This window comes from Rhea americana, unplaced genomic scaffold (genome assembly GCF_003343005.1).
Source record: "Rhea americana isolate MKP2758 unplaced genomic scaffold, rheAme1 scaffold_6, whole genome shotgun sequence".
Classification (NCBI taxonomy): Eukaryota; Metazoa; Chordata; class Aves; order Rheiformes; family Rheidae; genus Rhea; species Rhea americana.
The window spans coordinates 8,900,883-8,918,571 of NW_028186756.1; the positions used below are offsets into that span (position 1 = coordinate 8,900,883).

The 17,689-nt window shown below is 35.2% G+C and overlaps 1 protein-coding gene across 2 annotated transcripts in view; it reads left to right on the plus strand.

The window, feature by feature from the left end:
- Positions 1-17,689, plus strand: part of LOC146587415 (connector enhancer of kinase suppressor of ras 2-like) — a 206,421-nt gene that overhangs the window by 66,747 nt on the left and 121,985 nt on the right. For both annotated transcript variants that reach the window (XM_085319811.1, XM_085319812.1), the window contains exon 2: positions 9,392-9,555. In XM_085319811.1, coding sequence (XP_085175937.1) covers positions 9,392-9,555 — 164 coding nt within the window. The remainder of the gene's footprint in view (positions 1-9,391; positions 9,556-17,689) is intronic.

A 17,689-nucleotide genomic window follows, 5' to 3' on the forward strand; every position in this document is an offset into this window, starting at 1 on the left:
AGTGGAAACCACCCTGTGCTGGAACTGCACTTCTGTCAGAAGATAATCTCATGCAACTGTCTCTCTAAAAGGTAAAGCAATGTATTACATGAGTGCAACAAAGGAAATAGATAGAAGTATTTGCCTTGCATTTGGAGACAAAGCATTTTTCTTAAAAATAAATGTAATGAGACAGATACAGCGTCCAGGTACTCTCAGCTTAGTCGCACTGGAATATGAAAGCATGTAATCGAATAAACGGGAGGTAGGAATCTGCTGGCTTTTAGAGATTTGCTAGCACTTCCGGGTCATTCTTCAGCCATCCTGCTTCAGAAGTGACTGGAGGCTGCCGTTAAATCTCTATCAAGGAGAAAATTAATAAGACTAAGGAAAGGTGTAAACTTATGTTAGCATAGAGAGCTAATAAAGCCTCTTCTGTATTTTTCACATTCATAGAATGTTCATCAGTAAGAGCATCAGTGACATAGCTCAAGGTTAAGACTGCTGTGAAATGTGACAGCAAGGAGCATGGTCTCATGTCTGAAAATGTGATATGTTCTGCGAGTTTGACACTTTTCTTCTAGAAACATCTTTAAGGTCAGGTCTAGTTACAGCAAGCTTGTTGAAAATGCCGTTTGTTACTATTGTGATTAAGCCCAAAGCCTGTCATTTTAGAGGGTAAAAAAATAGAATGTCCTCACATTTTACTATTCAGTCATAGGTAATGAAGGCAGAACGAATATTAAGACATTTACTTCATATACACAAATGTCAGTTTAAAGGTGATGGCATATTGTTGCATCAAATTTTGTAAGTGGAGCAGTTTGTATCATTTTTTATTAACATTGCCTGRTTCATCTCCTTATAAAACCCTCTTTTCAGGTGCTCTTAACACTGAAAATACTACTAATTTCAATACAGCTTTTGTCTTGATACTATAGTTATCTTGGAAAGATACAGCTGCCAAAAAGAGCTTGCTGGTATAAATACTGAGATTATGGAAAAGGCATACTAAAAAACAACCCCCCACACACATATTACAGTGCTGATGTATTATTCCCATTGCACATGGGATAGAATTGAGATAGAATTTGGAGAGGATTTTTTTTTGTCTCAGATGTACTCTTGGTGGAAAGACCATAACATTTGCTCATATTCACAAAGGAGGATCCTTGTGGAAAAAAAAGTCAGTTCTCGTGTGCTTAGAAACTTGCTACAATTTCTGAATTTCTTGAGGATATTGTCCTTCTTACAGAAGGTACCTGTTCCTGAACACATACGTCATTTAAGGAAAGGTCTGATGTATTCTGGAGAGCAAAAGGAGCTTAGATCAGAAGCCTGTGCTCTCAGTAACACCTTCTCCTCTGGTGGTACAAAGGAGAGGAAGCTGTCTGATTCATGCATAGAAAGTGGAATAGGGACAGTCTGGTGAGAGTGGCACATATGAAAGTGAAAGCTGGCAGTAAAGGAAGGAAGTTGTAGGCATAAAGGACTTGGCTGGGGAAAAAACGGAATTTTGTGATTAAAAACTAGGAATTGAGAGGATGCCTGTAATCTGTGACTACTGAACCAGTCAGATGGTGCGTGGGATGTAACTGAGAAGCAAGGATGGAATGAAAGGCCAAGAGCAGGCAAACTAGCATGGCTGGACAAGAACTCACCAAGGTGGCAGGGTGCAGGCCCTCGAGCGGTTGGTGGAGGGCTCTGCGGGGGCAGAGATGAGCCTGGCTACGTGAGGAGAGGAGTAAGAGAAGGAGCCTGAGGAACTGCACGTTGTTAGCCAGAGGACTGGGACAACTAGAAGAGTTTATGTCCAGAAAAGGTCAATCTCCTCTGAAGCCTGGAGTGGAAGTTGCCATTTTCTGTGTCTGTCAGTGTCTGGGAAACATTCATTCAAAGTGCTTATCCTGCTTTAGTTCCTGTTCATGCAGATGATGACTCTGTAAGTTCAAGTAGCAGAAGTCTGTGCATATTTGCATCTAAATCATCCATCTGTATCTGTGTGAATGTTACTATAATGAGGCAGAGGAAACTCATCTGGGAAGCAACATTTAAACACATTATACGTGCACAGTCAAGCTTTTAAAGGTTAGATAATATCAGAATTAAAAGTTTTTTTGCAGAACAACCTTCATTCTTTCCTTTTTATGTTTATTTCATTCTTTCCTTTTTATGTTTATTTCAGTCTTTTTTTTAAATAAAATTTTGCAATCTGATGCTATGCTCTTAGAGATCAGGCTGGTTAAAACAACAAAAAGAAAAAGGTCTTGAAGATGCAGAATACTGCATGAGACTCTAATTTTCAGTTAAATTTTCCTAAAGTTAAGGGCCTAGGACTGAAATGTTCCAAGCTTAGAGTTGGATATTCCCCTTGTCCTTTTTTGATTTGTGGAGGTAAGATCCTTTTTCYATTTCCAAGCCTCTAACCATTTTTTTTTCTCCTGAAAAAGCTTAAGAACAAACAGCTGAAATCTGATGGATAGTGAGCTTAGTACAAACACAGTCCTGAGGACTATACTTTTCCTTTATTTGTCCTGAATAACTCTTTAAAAGCTTTAGTGTTGTCAACCAAAAAAATTTATCTGATGTTTTTCATTGTTAAAGTTATAAAAAGATTGGAAAAGATCTAGTAACCTAAATAATAGGTTTTGATCAAAAAATCCATGAATTAATGTGTGTATTCAATGAAAGTACATTTGAAAAAGACATGCATTTTCCATTTCTGTCTGTCCATTGTCCAACTAGTCAAGTTCTTCCAGAACTTTCTAGTTAGCTACTAAAAATTGTTTTACATAAACAATACTCATTGATTTAAAACAAAAACAAACACTTCTTCACTTTCTGTAATTGCTACCTGTTGACCTGAGCTGCTYGGTTTTGTCAGGCACTGGATATATTCAAGTAGATCTGCATATGCAAGCTGGAGAATATGGTAAGAGCAGGAAGGCTGTGCTGCCTTCCCCAGTTAATTGATTCCAGCACAGAAATAAGACTTTTTTGCCAGCAGAGATTAGCTAATTTTCTGGTTTTGCGTGGCGATTTGGTAGGACAAGAAGCCATTGATGGAATCAGAGGAGGGGTCTGTTCATTTGCAAGGTCGTGTACAAGGTCTCTCGTGCCCACAGCAGGGATCAAACCTCTCCTTCGTTAGGGTCCCAAAGCTACTGCAGCAGTTTATGCGGCAGGCTTTATCTCTGTGCCTTTTCTCAAAGCAGGTGCTGTTTCTAGTCTTCTTTTGCCTTTTCTGTTCTCTTCTTTGCAGTGTTTCTGTCCTTTATTTATTTTTTTTATCCTTGTCACCCATGGATAGTTTCAGAACGATCAGTTCTCTCTGGAATTGTTAGATGACCCTCGGTGGCACACAGCTAAGTTCCTTCTCCTGAGATGCACGTGCTGGTGCAGACATACTCCTGTGGTGCACTGTGCACCTATTTGCCTTCACAGGGAAGTTCAGTCACCATTGGCCTTCATCCTGAATAAGGACACAAGCATTAATGGGTTTCTTCCAACATCCAGCTCAGCAGTATTTTAAAATTGAATTTGTGTCTGTTTAAAACATTTTTTCACTCTATGATTTATTGACTTTTTGCAAGCGGCCATTCGTTAATGACATATGATTGTTGTACAGCTTGTGTTAGTCTAATGAGCTTCATGAAGGGGAATATTAAATTGATGCTTCCATGTTAAAGGTAGACCAAAACTTCTAAAGAGACTGAAATCCATTCCCTTGACAGGTTTTGTCCTTTAGACTATTCTGCTAACACTTGTGTCTATAATTCAAGCGCAGTTGTGATTTTAATATTCTGTTATGTCATTTTTTTTAATTTATGTTATTTGGGAAAATGACAAATACTTTTCCAGATCGTTACTGAAACCATTTCTGACTCCTGTTTTGCCAAATTGACAGTGTTGTGTGATCTGAACCGACACATTTGGAACATGAGTTTTCTTTCAAAATTCTGAGTGTCTTTAAGAAGCATGAAAATATATCTGGTTTATGTTTCTATCAACCAGAGGCTGGTTTATTTTAAAATGCAGGGACAACAATTGCAGAGATAGAACAGATATACAAAAATTGATTTGTTTCAATGAACAGGTAACGGTCCAGTGGTAAAGCTGCACAACTTCAGTGTGTACGTAGCTCAGCGTTTCACTAAAATAGTCGGTATGACAGTCAAGACAGTTTTGTTCCAAGTACTGTGTTACTGGTCATGCTCTTTTTGTACCCACTGCTGCTACAGGCTTAGAAGCTGTAATTGCACTCTAATACTTCCTTGCATCAGTGCTAAACTGCAGAAGTCAGGAGTGCTAAATGCATTTCCACTGAGCTGTTTTCCTTCTCTTTCATCCTAGACCCTGAAAGCAGAATGAGCAACGGAGCATTTTTATAACAGAGCATATCATTTAGTATACCCTCTTCTGTCAGAAGAATTACCTCCTGAGAGCAGTCATGTTTGTGACAAGCTGAGCTGGCAAGGAGCCTTTCTGTCTGCACTCCCTGTAACCCGCCCGTTTCACAGCCAGTGCTCTGCTGTTTTAGCCAGCTGCCTTATATTTTCCTGTGGGAATAAAGATGTAGCACAAACAAAACTATCGTTTGGTCAGGTATTATTAGGACAAATTATGAAAACAATGTAATTTACATAAGTAATAAAATATTCCATTAAAATATGTGGAAAAGGAGAAGAGAGAGAATACAATTTATGAAGAGATTTATGAAAAATTGCAAATGACACACTTAAATTGTTTTCTGTTGTGATGGATCACAGTTTTCTAAGTTATTGTTACCACATTTCTCCCTGTGAGAGCTGTCCTGTCTCCGTCATTTGACTTTCTGCATAGAAGGCAACAATTTGTGCTCTTCTTCATTTATTTTTACCATATTTTTTTTCAATGTCTAACATTGTCCCTGTCTAACAACAGAGAGAAAAGGACAGATCTTTATGTAACATGGGGACTATATTTGTGGGTTTTATGTGTGCTAAATCTGCTGTTTGTTGAAATCAATGGAAAAATTCATTTTATTCTCAGTAGGTCTTTTGGCCCATGATATGTAGCATCCCTTTTGTATTGTTAGCTTGGAGTTAACACTTAAATCTAGCTTTAACTGGCTGAAAGAGAATTTTCCTATAACTCATTACTTTGTTTTGTTGTTTTAATGATGTGCAGTTCCAGAAATAAACATTGTAAAGCAAACTGGCTTTTCTTTTCCCTGTCCTTTCTCCCCTTTTTTTCTTCCACCGTTCTTTTCCTTGTTTCCTTGATTGGCAGTTTACTACCTGCCTTGTTTTCAAAAATCATAATGTTTGCATTAAACATACCAGAGAGAGAATTGCTATTCTTCAGACTCTACTCTTTGGATCCAGAGATAAAGTCTTCCTAGTCTATGTGCATGGAATAAGCTTCTTGCTTAGAAAGGGAAAGAGACAGTATAGCAGATTTCTCATCATGGGCATTAGTCTCAGCTTTGACATAAAGCATACTCATTTAAACCATTTTCCTTGAATTATTTTATTGCACTGTGAGAAATATTTTGGCTAGTTAGAAACTGTACACCAAAATACAAGAATGTGCAAAAACAGAACTGCAAGCCTCTGTGTTTCTTGCCGAACTCTAACGCTGGTAACTTGGGGATAATGGTTTAATTCTATTTACCTACATACAAAATAGAGTTAATGCTTGTTATTTCTTTGGAGTTATGAATCTTAACTAATATAAAGCTAATCTGTAAACAGAAATTATATTGAGGAAACTTCATAAAGAGTACTAACGAGGCCTAAGTGGATTGAGGAAATAAATATTCCATTTGGCTCTGATGAGTCAAAATGTTCTCATTCTGCACTCTTTGTAATTGCATCTTCATTATTTTCATGCTTTGGAGAAAAACAATGATAGCCATGATAACAGAGAATGAAATTACTGCTAGTTAAATTCCTAATTTTTAAGACCTCATGCCTATCAAACACAAAATGTTATATCACAACAAAAGAAAAATGGAATACAATATCTAGTTCCTAGGTAGACAGGAAAAACATATTTCTTTTTTGTATTTATTAAATGCTGGCATGCTATGAGACAGCCTGATCCTTTAATGATGTATTTTTTCTATTCTGTTGTCAACTGCCATACTGTTTGCACCATTAAGTGAACGTCTTCTAAAGATGCCCTGGGAAGCTATTACAGAGCATTATTAATAAATCAAATTTCAGATTTTGCTCTTCTGTCATAGATTGTATCTGGCATAAAGGCACATTTAATCTGGCTTCTCATTTTTTGTAGGATGTCACATTCATTTGGTTTCTAAACCTTTCTGAGTATGGCTACTGCTTATTTTGTGGCCACTAATGACAACTTTAAAAACAAATTTGCTTCAACCTTGTTCAAAATCATTTCATTTTTGGTGGTAGTTTCAGTGACTTCTTCTCCTTAGTTAGTTTATAGAAAGGAATTTTAGGAAAACAGTCACTAAAAGCAAATATGAAATGTAGGGCTTTGAGAATTCACTCTGAGATGCGTTTCTAAGAATTTTTCTCATATAACCAGTGAACGGAAATGTATAATGATTCTGAATTTTTATTATCAAATAATGAACACAGAACTTGCAGTGGCCAGTTGTTAACCAATGCAAACTCAAATATACTTACATTAAAAATGTTAATTAAATCATTTAAAACCATGAACAGCTGCACAGAAATGTYTTCTGTTTGCAGAATATTATTCTAGTAAAGAAAAGAGCGTAGGTATTTGTCATAAATAGATTGCTGATTTGAATGCTAAATTCAGCAATAGCACTAACCGTTCTGTTTTCTTGTGAGTGAAGGATTAATATTGTATGCTTTTTTCATGCTCACTGAGTGAAGATCTAATTTTAATCCTAACAGTATTTAGTTAAGTGTGTGCAGACAGTTTCATCCCAAACCTTGTACAGTAACTTGTTCGTCACTCTTCAGTAGGGAGCTTTCAGTAGGAGTGTTAAAGACATGGTGGCATTTCTACCCAAGGTATCTGCTTTGAGAGGGTGTATTCCGATAACTTAAAATAGATTTTTCAGATATGAAAGCTGACACTATCGATCTCAGGAAAACTCATCAYTGAGCTAAGATCTCTTAGATATGGCACTTTTTGTTAGTTGCTGCTGGATTGCATCTCGGGAGTGAAGAACATGAGAGGAGCTGAAGGGAGACGTTCAGTTCCTGCACCAGTATCCTGAGAAGCACTGATTGACTCATGTAACTTCTCTGTTCTTTAGTTTTGTCATTTCCCAAACACGCACAATACCTATTTCACAGTGATGCTATGAAAATTATAAATGTTATATGAAGCATTATTATTTGTTTAAAGTCCCACCTGAGAGGTGTTTGCAAATTTCAGCCAGTTTTCTCTGGAACAGGAAATGCAGTTACCTGGCCTCATTTCTTCCACCCATTATTTACCAGAKTCATTGATGGAAATTGCAAAATAATCCTTGTATTTCAGAAACAGAAAGGCAGCCTAAAGTAGTCAAATACATTGTTTTGTTTTATTCTGTTCCTGTTCATCATAGCCCTTTCATCTCAGCTGAATTACTCTGGCTTAATTAAGACAATGAGGTGAAATTCAACACCCTGTATACAAGGTATCAGCTCCGACATTGTCAGATACTCTGTTTAAAACCCTGAGAGCAGGAAAGTATGGAGAATATCAGTAATTTTTGTCTACAGAATAGTTTTAAATTTCATTTTCTGACCTCAGTTTTTGCAGGCTTTCGCTGCCTCAGAGTGTTGTTTGGATATTCTCGCCGAGTGCTCCTGCAACTGGTTTAGGAGTTTGTGGCTGGAAGCTAGCCAGCCCTAGCGTTCAGTCAGGCTGCGCTGTCCACGTTAGTAATGTGTTTGCCTAACATTTTCGGTCACAAGGAAATAGAGCTTAGTAGAAATGTATGTTATTAAATGTAATAAAATCACTTCATATTATTTAGGGTGTGTGCTTATAAATAGAGTAATGGATAGTAATGTAGTTTTTTAGGATGTTTTCAGTGAACTTCCTTAATTCTCTTATTCAACTCATTTAGCATTACAGCGCTAATTTAGAGGAATAGATTTCTTTGTTTATCACTGCCTAAATATATCATCTGGTTACTGAAAAGGAGCTCTGTACTTGAATATATTAAAATAAGTAAAAATTACTCTTTACATGATAAAATTCTCTATTTCTTTACATTAATAAACTAGGAGCTGATACTTTTTACTTTTGCTTTATTTTTGTATTGCATTTGTGAGAAAATTTAGACAAACAAAAAACATGAGCTGTCATATGCCTTGTTGTTTTCCTTTTCTTTATACACACAGAGTTTTCTCAGTGCTTGCACAAACATTCTTTCTCCTTAATTTAACCATACTGGTAACYTTATGTGTATTATAGGAGGGCTGTGCAGGGAAATGCTGATACAAAGCTCTAGCTTCCTTAAAAGCCCAAGYTGAATATTTCCATGGCTTTTGGATGACTACACTTTTCAGGGGTCTTGGATTTACTTGTTTCACTGTAGGACGGATACTTGAAAATCAAACCCTACTCTACTTAGTAGGTAAAATTATTGAAGCTGATTTTTTTTTTGCARTTCTCCAGAATTCTTTCTCTAAGAGGCTATCAGGTTTCTAGTGAATATAGCACAGTTCTCGATAAAGATCTTGAGGAAACTCTGTGCAACTTTGCATAGCTTTCACTAATAAAGAATCTTACTTGTGTAAAATAGCTTGTTACACAGTCCTATTTCTAGTCTGCGAGATAGACTAGCATGGCAGCTACCAAGTCTGCTATTCTGTGAGTGGKCAAAATTGTGTAATAAAATTAGGTTTTGGGATGTAACAGTACCATTTTATGTCATTGAGTTTCAGAAAGTTGGGTAGTTGGTCTTGAAAAAAGAAATTGTAAACACTGTGTGCAGCATAGTCGATATCTAGGTGAGTGAGAAAGCCTGACAAACATTCTTCCTAAATGCAGTCATTATCACACTGTAAGACTTYGACAAGACTTCTAGAAAAGAAATCCTGAGAAGAATATGCTCCTTATCCTAAGCTAAACTTATATTTAGGGCTTAATGATATTGTAAGAAAAATGTTTTCTACAATATCACTCTCTGTGATTCTTTATTCTTTTCCTTGTTTCTCTAGTAAGTACAGTGGACATTTTTAATTAATGTTAAAATTTTTAAGAAWATTGAAAATAGTGTCAGTAATAGAAAGTATGTTCTTGAGTAGTATAGCACACACCACTGTGTAAATGAAATCAATTTGTATTTCTTTTGTACCTTTTCCCTAATAGATCCTAACAAGGTACTGTGCTTGTATTCMTAAGAAATTTATGTATTTGTAAATTACAGAATTACTATTGTTTGTCTTCTCTGAATATGCATTCTTGGGCTTTTTTCAAATAGGTCTTGATGATTGCCTCCAGCAATACATAAAAAACTTTGAAAGGGAAAAGATCAATGGGGAACAGCTGCTACACATCACTCATCAAGAGCTTGAGGAACTAGGAGTCACTCGCATTGGCCACCAAGAACTGATACTGGAAGCAGTTGATCTGCTGTGTGCATTGGTAAGTGATTTCTTGGATCACTCAGCTTAATAATGTAGGTTTATAAATTATAGGTTAAGAAACTAACCATATCCATTTTATGATTATGTATGATGGTCTTTYACTGTTCTTCCTCTAACTTTCTTGGTCCTGTATTTCCATGCAGTTTACTGTTGGTGCTCGCATCCATAGGGCTCTGTGATTATATGCCATATGCCCTCATTTTGCTATGTTCACCACACTTTACAAAGCAAAGTAGACTTTAATGTTTAAACTCATTCAAAGAGATAATACTAAGGWACCAGAAGGTAATGTTAAGTAAACTAGAAGATTGTTTAAAGTTATCTTTAAGATAGAATTGGAATGGTATAATCAACTTTTTCTTTTTTCTTTTATTAAAGAATAATAATAAAATAATTTTTCTAGTAACCTAGAAAAATTCTAGACAAAAGTCTGGAAGAAAATTAGTCTTCCATTTAACAAGTTATTAACTGAAATTATTAACTTAATTCTAAAGAAAAAAAATTGCTTTTACTTATGTAAGTAAACAACAGAACGGATATTGAAAATACTAAATGTAGAACAATAAAATTAAGTAGGTAAATTACCTGGGACAATCTCAGTATTTTGCTTCTTTACCAGGAGTTCTACATTTGCACAAACTGGTTTATCCTGTGAGATTTTGATAGGAAAAATTGTCTCCAATGGGGAAACTGGCATTTAAACTGACAATAAATCAGAAATCAGTCTGGAAATATGCACTTGATTTATACAAGGAACAGTATGAAGTATCTTCTAATATGCATCTATGCTTCTTGTAGGCATGTCTAATCACAAAATATATCTGATTTGGCTTGAGATATACTTTTTCAAATTAAATAACACATATGTCAAAGCAAAGAAATACTTTTGGTCTTGATGCAAACATACTTGTAAACTGGTGCATACTGCATGTCCTGAATTTTTTTGTGTGTTTTGTAAACATTAAAAATCAACTTAGATTTTTTTTTTTTTTTTTTTTTTTTTGAATCACTGCATTCCACATAAAAGGAATCTAAATACCATACAGTGTTATATTATCTAATGAACAATACAGTGCTATGCCCTTACACTGGTCTGAAATAACAGTCACAAGACTTTCCTCTGGTGAAAGAAAGTGTTTCAGTCAAGTGTGCCCATTAGGAGGACCCTTGCTGATTCTTCTAACAAAGAAACTGTACCTCTTAAATGTTGGCCCTGTTGCTGGTGAATAATGCAGCTTTTCCCTTACTGTGCCATCTCATGACCTCGTTATTTTCTCTTTTATAGCAGGAATGGGGATTTTCCAGCTCCTGGTATCATTTGTTTAGCCTTTTGCCTTTAAGCCCTTATCCTTCCTTCCCCACTCTGTTTTTAAAACTCTTGCATTCTTTTTCCCTGCTTCTAAATCTTTATCTTCCTTCCCATTTGCTGTGCTTTCTGCTGAGTRAGTCTCTCCTGCCTGCGGCTCTGCCCACTGGGGTATTCTCTTGCTTCTGACATTTCTCCCTTGCTGCCATGTACTACGTGTTCTTCAATCCTTGAAGCTTCTTACTGAGCAAGGATCATAAATAAAAGTTTTACAAGACTCAATTTTAAACTTTAATATTTTTTAGGAATTTAATCTCTGTAACTGAAAGCATCATTAAGAATTTCTCTTAGTCTAAATAATGGCAACAATTTAATGGGAGGATATCTGATGCTGCCTTCACTAACATCTGAAATACACTTCTAAAATGTTACAATTATTTTCTGATTCTGTGCTAAATCTTGAAGCATTAGGAGATCATTGTGCTAAAATTGGCTAGGTGATCAGTGCGAATTGTGAATTGGAGTTCATAGCTGTGATGGATCTTTAATATAACAAGTAATCTAAAAAGCAGAAAAGATTTGATGAAGAAAGAAGAGAGATCTGTATCTTGTTCATGCCACTGCAGTCAGCTAGCATATATAAAATGATTTGAATCAGAATGGCTCAGAGACTGTTAAATTCCTGAGTTATCCCATCAAGCARAACCTTAGTTTATGTGCAGCTAGAACACACACTCAACCAGTAAGATGATGATACAGTAATGTGTGTGTTTGTATATATGTACAGTATATATAAAGTACAAATTAAGTATATTTATAGATGCATATATACATACACTGTTTTTAAAAAGTTTCTCAAAGCTGAAAGCTTGTCGTGAACAAAATTGAGAGGAAACAGTTTTAAAAATCTACCGTAAAATTGTGTATGTGGAGAGGCAGAGTTGCAGAATAAGCAGTAGTTGATATCCTCCCTCCCTCCCTCCCTCCCTCCATTAGCACCGTTCAGCATGGCATGTATTCCTGGTCATATGCTGGTGGAGCATCCACAGTACTGTGCACACTTTATTTTCTTTCTATCTACATCATTGACAGTTGCAGTCCTGTTTAYATCAATACATGTCAGTGCAGCTTTGTACTCTGTGTATCATCCACTCACTGGGCCATATCACTTATTATTGATTTTTTTTTCCATACATAGTATTCTTAATTGATTTCTGTTTGACAATTGGCAGTGTCCAAGTTACATGACCTATTTCCTACAGCCAGTATTACCAAGGTGTTCCATTCTAGCTTAGTCTGTAAAATGTTTTAAACAGAAGTGTCTCCAAAATACTATAGAAATCTCTCAAATAAGCTTAGGCTTAGTGATGCATCAGAAATTTGGCTGCACATTGGTCAAGTTCAGTTACAGAGCAGCTATGTTGCTTTAGGAAACTAATAAAATATGTGAGTATCTTAGCTCAGGCTTTTGGAACGCTCTGGAAGTGCATGTTGTGATGCTGTATTTTCCATGTGCGCTCCCTGAGGGCTTGGCCATCAGCCCACTGGCTTTGTGGGCTTTTTTCTTCTTTGTTTAGGGTTACATGTCAAAGGCTAATGCTTCTGCTTCTCTGTCTGTGATGCAAACTGTTACGCATTGTATACACAACTAAATGCTGGCTTATAATTGGGCTTCAAAGTGCAAGAGTAAAGCAAAAAAATAAAGGAGGGATGTGTTCTCCTTCTTCCTTGCCCTGAACCACCTATTAACTAGAATGTCAAATACAAATTATTGAAGACAGTGAAGTTTTACTTGAATAATCTATTACACATTTTCCCTTGAAATTATTTTATATCCATTCTTCACAAATAAACATGAAAAAATTCTAAGGTAATTTTATGTCTGGATTAATTGATTCAAACTATAACAGTATTTCTGAATGAAATCAGAAGAGACATTGCTAACATGAAATGTTAGYATGGAGTATGATTTTCCTTTTGTAAGCTGAATTCAAAGTTTTCTTTAACTAGGTATTACTTATGAGAATCCTACATAGGAAGTATCCTATGTTGACAGGAGACAAATGAAAGCAAGCAAACAAGCAATGTAAGAAATGTTAATAGGGAAAAATAAAAGTATTTGATAGGGTTGTGCGTAATAGAATTGGCAATATGGTGATCTGGAAGTATATGGATTTTTAAATAACGATTTAATTACATATCAAATTAATTACAAATTAATTTGAAATGATGGAATATTCTGATTTTGAAAAAGTAAAATCAGAGATCAAAAGGTAAGAATGTTTTTTACTGGAGGAGAATGTACTGGCACTTTCCTGGGTTTGCTGAGGCTTGCATTTAAGTATTATGAAAGCAAAACTTTGTAGCTGACCCATAATTTCAGTTTAAATTTTTTGACTATTCTAAAAAGACAGCTTTTGAGTGGGCCTTTTAAATTCCAAAATCTTTAGTGTTGTTTTAATTATGAAGATAATTTGGAATGATTCCTGTGGAAAAAAACCTATCTTGAAGATTAAAGTCCTTCCTTGCTAGTGCRGTCAGAAGCTGCTCTGCAATTACTTATTTGACGTCATCGAAATAACATCTATGGATTTAAAGCTGCGTGCCATTTAGGATTTGGATTGCAATTTTGTTAAAGCTGAAATGAGATATATATACATATATAAATATATATAAATAAATAAATAAATATATATATATATATATATATATAGGAGGAGGTGTTCTACAAAGGCATTGACTGTAAGGAGGATACTTTGAAGCAGAAGCAAAGCCTGGGGAAAATCTGTGATAGACAGTAAAATATATTGAAAATAAGAAAAGGAAGTACTTTCGGGGTGAGCATGGGTTGCTGTTCAAATCTATGCATGTAAATTTAATTAGGACAATATTGGAGGTTTTGTTGTAAAAGCCTCTGCAAATTAAAATATAAAGTCTAGTAAGGAAAAGACTTCAATAATGAATTGTGGMAAATAAATATAAAAAGAAACATATGCTCAAATATAGATTGTATCTAAAATAATTAGAAGTATTGTTAATTCATAGACATAAGGTAGTGAAATAAGGCACTGTGCAGTAATAGTGTTCAAAGAGGGATTAGAAACTATCCCACTCTGCAGTTGGTGCAAAGGCCATCAATCTAAGCATATCTTTTTGTTTGTTTGTTTGTTTAGTTGTTTTTTTATTACTTCTAGAGCATTCCTACCAAATCCATATGATTTTTTTTCTAATGTATTTCTCTATTAGATACCTCTTTCTTTGACAAAAATTACAACAGTAGCAGTATTTTATGCTGGTCAGACTAAAAACGGTTTGCAAAAATCTGTTTTGTAGTACACCATGCTGAAGAAAGAGCAGCCAGTCTTTCATAGCTGTCCGTATATCTCTCAGATTATTTCTTCAGATTTAAAATTATTCAAGTTTGGGTTAAATTGATACTACTTTTTAATGGCCATCTCTCTTTAGACTTTTTTCATCTTTCCTTCTGCAGATATATTTTTTGATTTGTAAATACTGTGAATACATTGGGAAATATTTTTTCTTACTTGAAATGTAATTGACTTTCAGTTTTAACAAGTCATTGAATATATCAGATGCTCATTTCCCCTCAATATTTCAAAGCTTGTTATTCTAGAGTGAAATCTTCGTTCGTATATGTTGATGCTTAAATAGATAGAAATAAATTTTCCKTATTTGAAATGGAACTCCTTCCTCTTGGTGAGAGATGAAGAGATGTTCCATCTCCTCAGTATTTTGAGGAACCTGGCGTATATATATTTTGTTATATGCACACACAAATATGCAACCAGAGAGCTATATAAATCTCAATAGGAAAAGAAGTTCAACTTTTGGCAGTCCAGTGCTATCCATTTTACTGTGCCAAACCATTAAACTGATACTATTGAATGGGTTATTTAACTATTCTRTGAACTTGGAAGCACTTATCTTTTGCTTAATTTAATTAGTTCCTTTACATTCTTTTTTGGACTTTCAAATTATGCAGTTTGAAAAATAAACAGTTTCAAGGATTATATGTTGTTTTTTATCTCTCATTTCCAAGTGTATTGCCAATTTATTGGTACCTTTGGTAGATCTTGAAGGAGGATAATAATTTCTTAGAAACAGTTCTCAATAGGATAAAAGTACTTTTGTTCACTGTGAAGAAGAAAGCTGAATGTAGTTAATTTTTTTTGTTGTTGGTTTTTTGCCTACTTAGCACATAGGAAGCCTTTAATTTAGAAACTGCCCAATGATCCCTTCCCAGAGGTAAATTCAGCTATAAGAATTGATCTAACCAAAGAACATGGTAAAGAGCAATTTTTCTTGACATTTACTCAGTTCTCCCTTTGCAGACCGCTGCCCCACACCAAATGTTCCACAACAGAAACCAGCAGCCGATTGTTTCTGGGACTAATCTACTGTTCACACGCTAAGAGCRTTTGGAATACTGTAGGCGTTCCACCAATGGAAGTGCAGAAGTTTGATAGATAAAATTTTCAGAGGTACTCAAAAGCAGGATTGGCTTAAATGGAATTCAGAACCAAAATGACAAAAATTTGTGGGTTTTGCCTTCAGTTACTCTAGAAATAAGGGCCTAGGCTCTTTAGAAAATTTTATCCTACAGCAATTTAGCATTCTTGTACAGGAATAATGCCTTATCAGTCAAAGCCACATAACTAACATCTAATGAAGGCACTGAACCTTCTAGTTGTCTGATATATGCTTATCACGTAGCCAAACACAAATTGGAAGTGGCCCTATTTAGGTGTTCCAGTGTGCACATGATCTATTRTCATACGGTGAAGTGTGTATAGTAGAAATAATGGAAGAATGTAGATAGGCTGCATTTTACTATGATTTCATATACCTGCTTACAGAGGAAGGGGAAAGAGACTAGCAGTGAGTGGATTGCAGGTCAGGTGAATTCTAACAGACCATACCTAATTCTTTCCCATAAGAAATTCATTCAGTCTTCATAGTACTAGACTATCAAATTTCAGCTAAAATATTTCAGGCTGTAAATATTTCTGTATTCTTCCTACTTAAGGCTGTTGGTTACATCAAAGAATTTTTCAGGTAAGATAGAAATACAGTCCACTTACAAAGTCAAATTACTGTGTTGATTCTTATTTCAGTTTCCTGAACCAATCCATTATTTTATTTTATCTGGTTGTATTTCTGGGTAACCTCAGCCAGTGAATTTTTATATTTCTTCTCATGTAATGAGTTACTGTTACTCACTGGTAAGAGAACAGCACACCGCACTGAGTATGGTGAAATTGTATAGCTACTTATTAGGCAAATGCAGTAGCAGAAATTTGTGTAAATGAAAAGGTAAGCTGATGATGCAGTGCTGAAAAACCACGCATGTCTATTTGATGCTGTAGTCCATGGCAGGAGGGAAAATACTAGCTGAATTTAGTCCAAATACTGTGGTATACATTATAATTTGTGTATATTCTTTTTCAATTAGTTTGGGGGATGTTAGTGGTAAATTATTTCTGGACTGGATTTCCTGTGAGGTTTATATTTAATAGAAGTCTGGAAGAGAATGTTTTTTGTTCATAATTTCAGCCTTAGAGCGTGTTCAGTTTCTTCAAGGCTGAAGATAGTGATCATTCTCCTAGGGATCAAGGAACAGAATTATCTTTTTCCTCTTTTGATAAAACAACAGTCTATATAAAACTACTCTGTTTCCACTTCATGTTTAGTTCCGATGGAACAAGCTGCCTTAACATTTTGTGTTACAGCATTAACGTTTGTAGCTTCTCTGGCTTTAATTTCTTTGTTTCAGAACACATCCTTTACTGCATAGTAGTCTAGTTTGCCAAAAGCAGTGAAGTCCAGCTCCTGAACCTCATTCCCCTGCCACCTAGTTCCAATATTCTAAATTGTTCTCTGTAAGCTCTCRTGTCCTGCAGACCAGCCAAAATTTGGATACTTGATTTGTCTGCAGCTGTGTGGAGATATCTTGTACCCTCCTAAGGATGCTTACCTAGCCTTTGTGGATTAATTAGAATTGACRTATCCAGTTAATTTATATGAATTATTGTTTTAACTAGAATTTGAATGTGAAATTTGTGAAGTAGCCTGCTGGTGACATTATGTATAAGCTGTGCAGAAAAGGACTCACGTTTTCTTTTCTTTCTTTTTCTGTCTACCTTAAAGGAAGAGAAAATAAAAACCTTTGTAATATTTCTCTGTCCTTGGTCATTTCCTAGCTGATGATACAATATTTTGCTAAATTTATGCAGTGCTTCTGATAACATTACAGTGGGTATGATTAAAGCTTTCCACAGATAGAAAACTTGTAAAAGATTCTTTTGAATTCTGCCACAAAAATTAAACTCTATGAGATAAAGCTACTTTACACCTTCATATTTTTATATGATATTTGTAGGGGACTTTGAACTGAGCATGCATTCATGTTTTTACAGGGACTTGAGGAAAGTGAATTTATCTTTTTACAAGTAAAGGCTTTGAGTATACAGTGTTGATCACCTTGAAGTAGTGAAGCTCTCATCAAAATTGTAGTATGGGATTTTGCAGAAATCAGCTACCCTTCTTTTATCACTCTGACTTTTGTTCCATCATCTATTATATTATAATACTAGTAGTAAATCTGTCATATAACACCATATTTACAAAACAGGTCAACTGTCATAGCCTCTGATTTTTGAGAGTTCCTGCTTTTATATAGAAATTCATAAACTACAGAATATAATTTCTCTAGTAAATGTGCTTTTTGCACATCAGTATTATTTTATGCAGTGCTTGACACTAAGCAACTATTTCTTTCATTTGTTTAAAAGGGGGTGCTGACTTG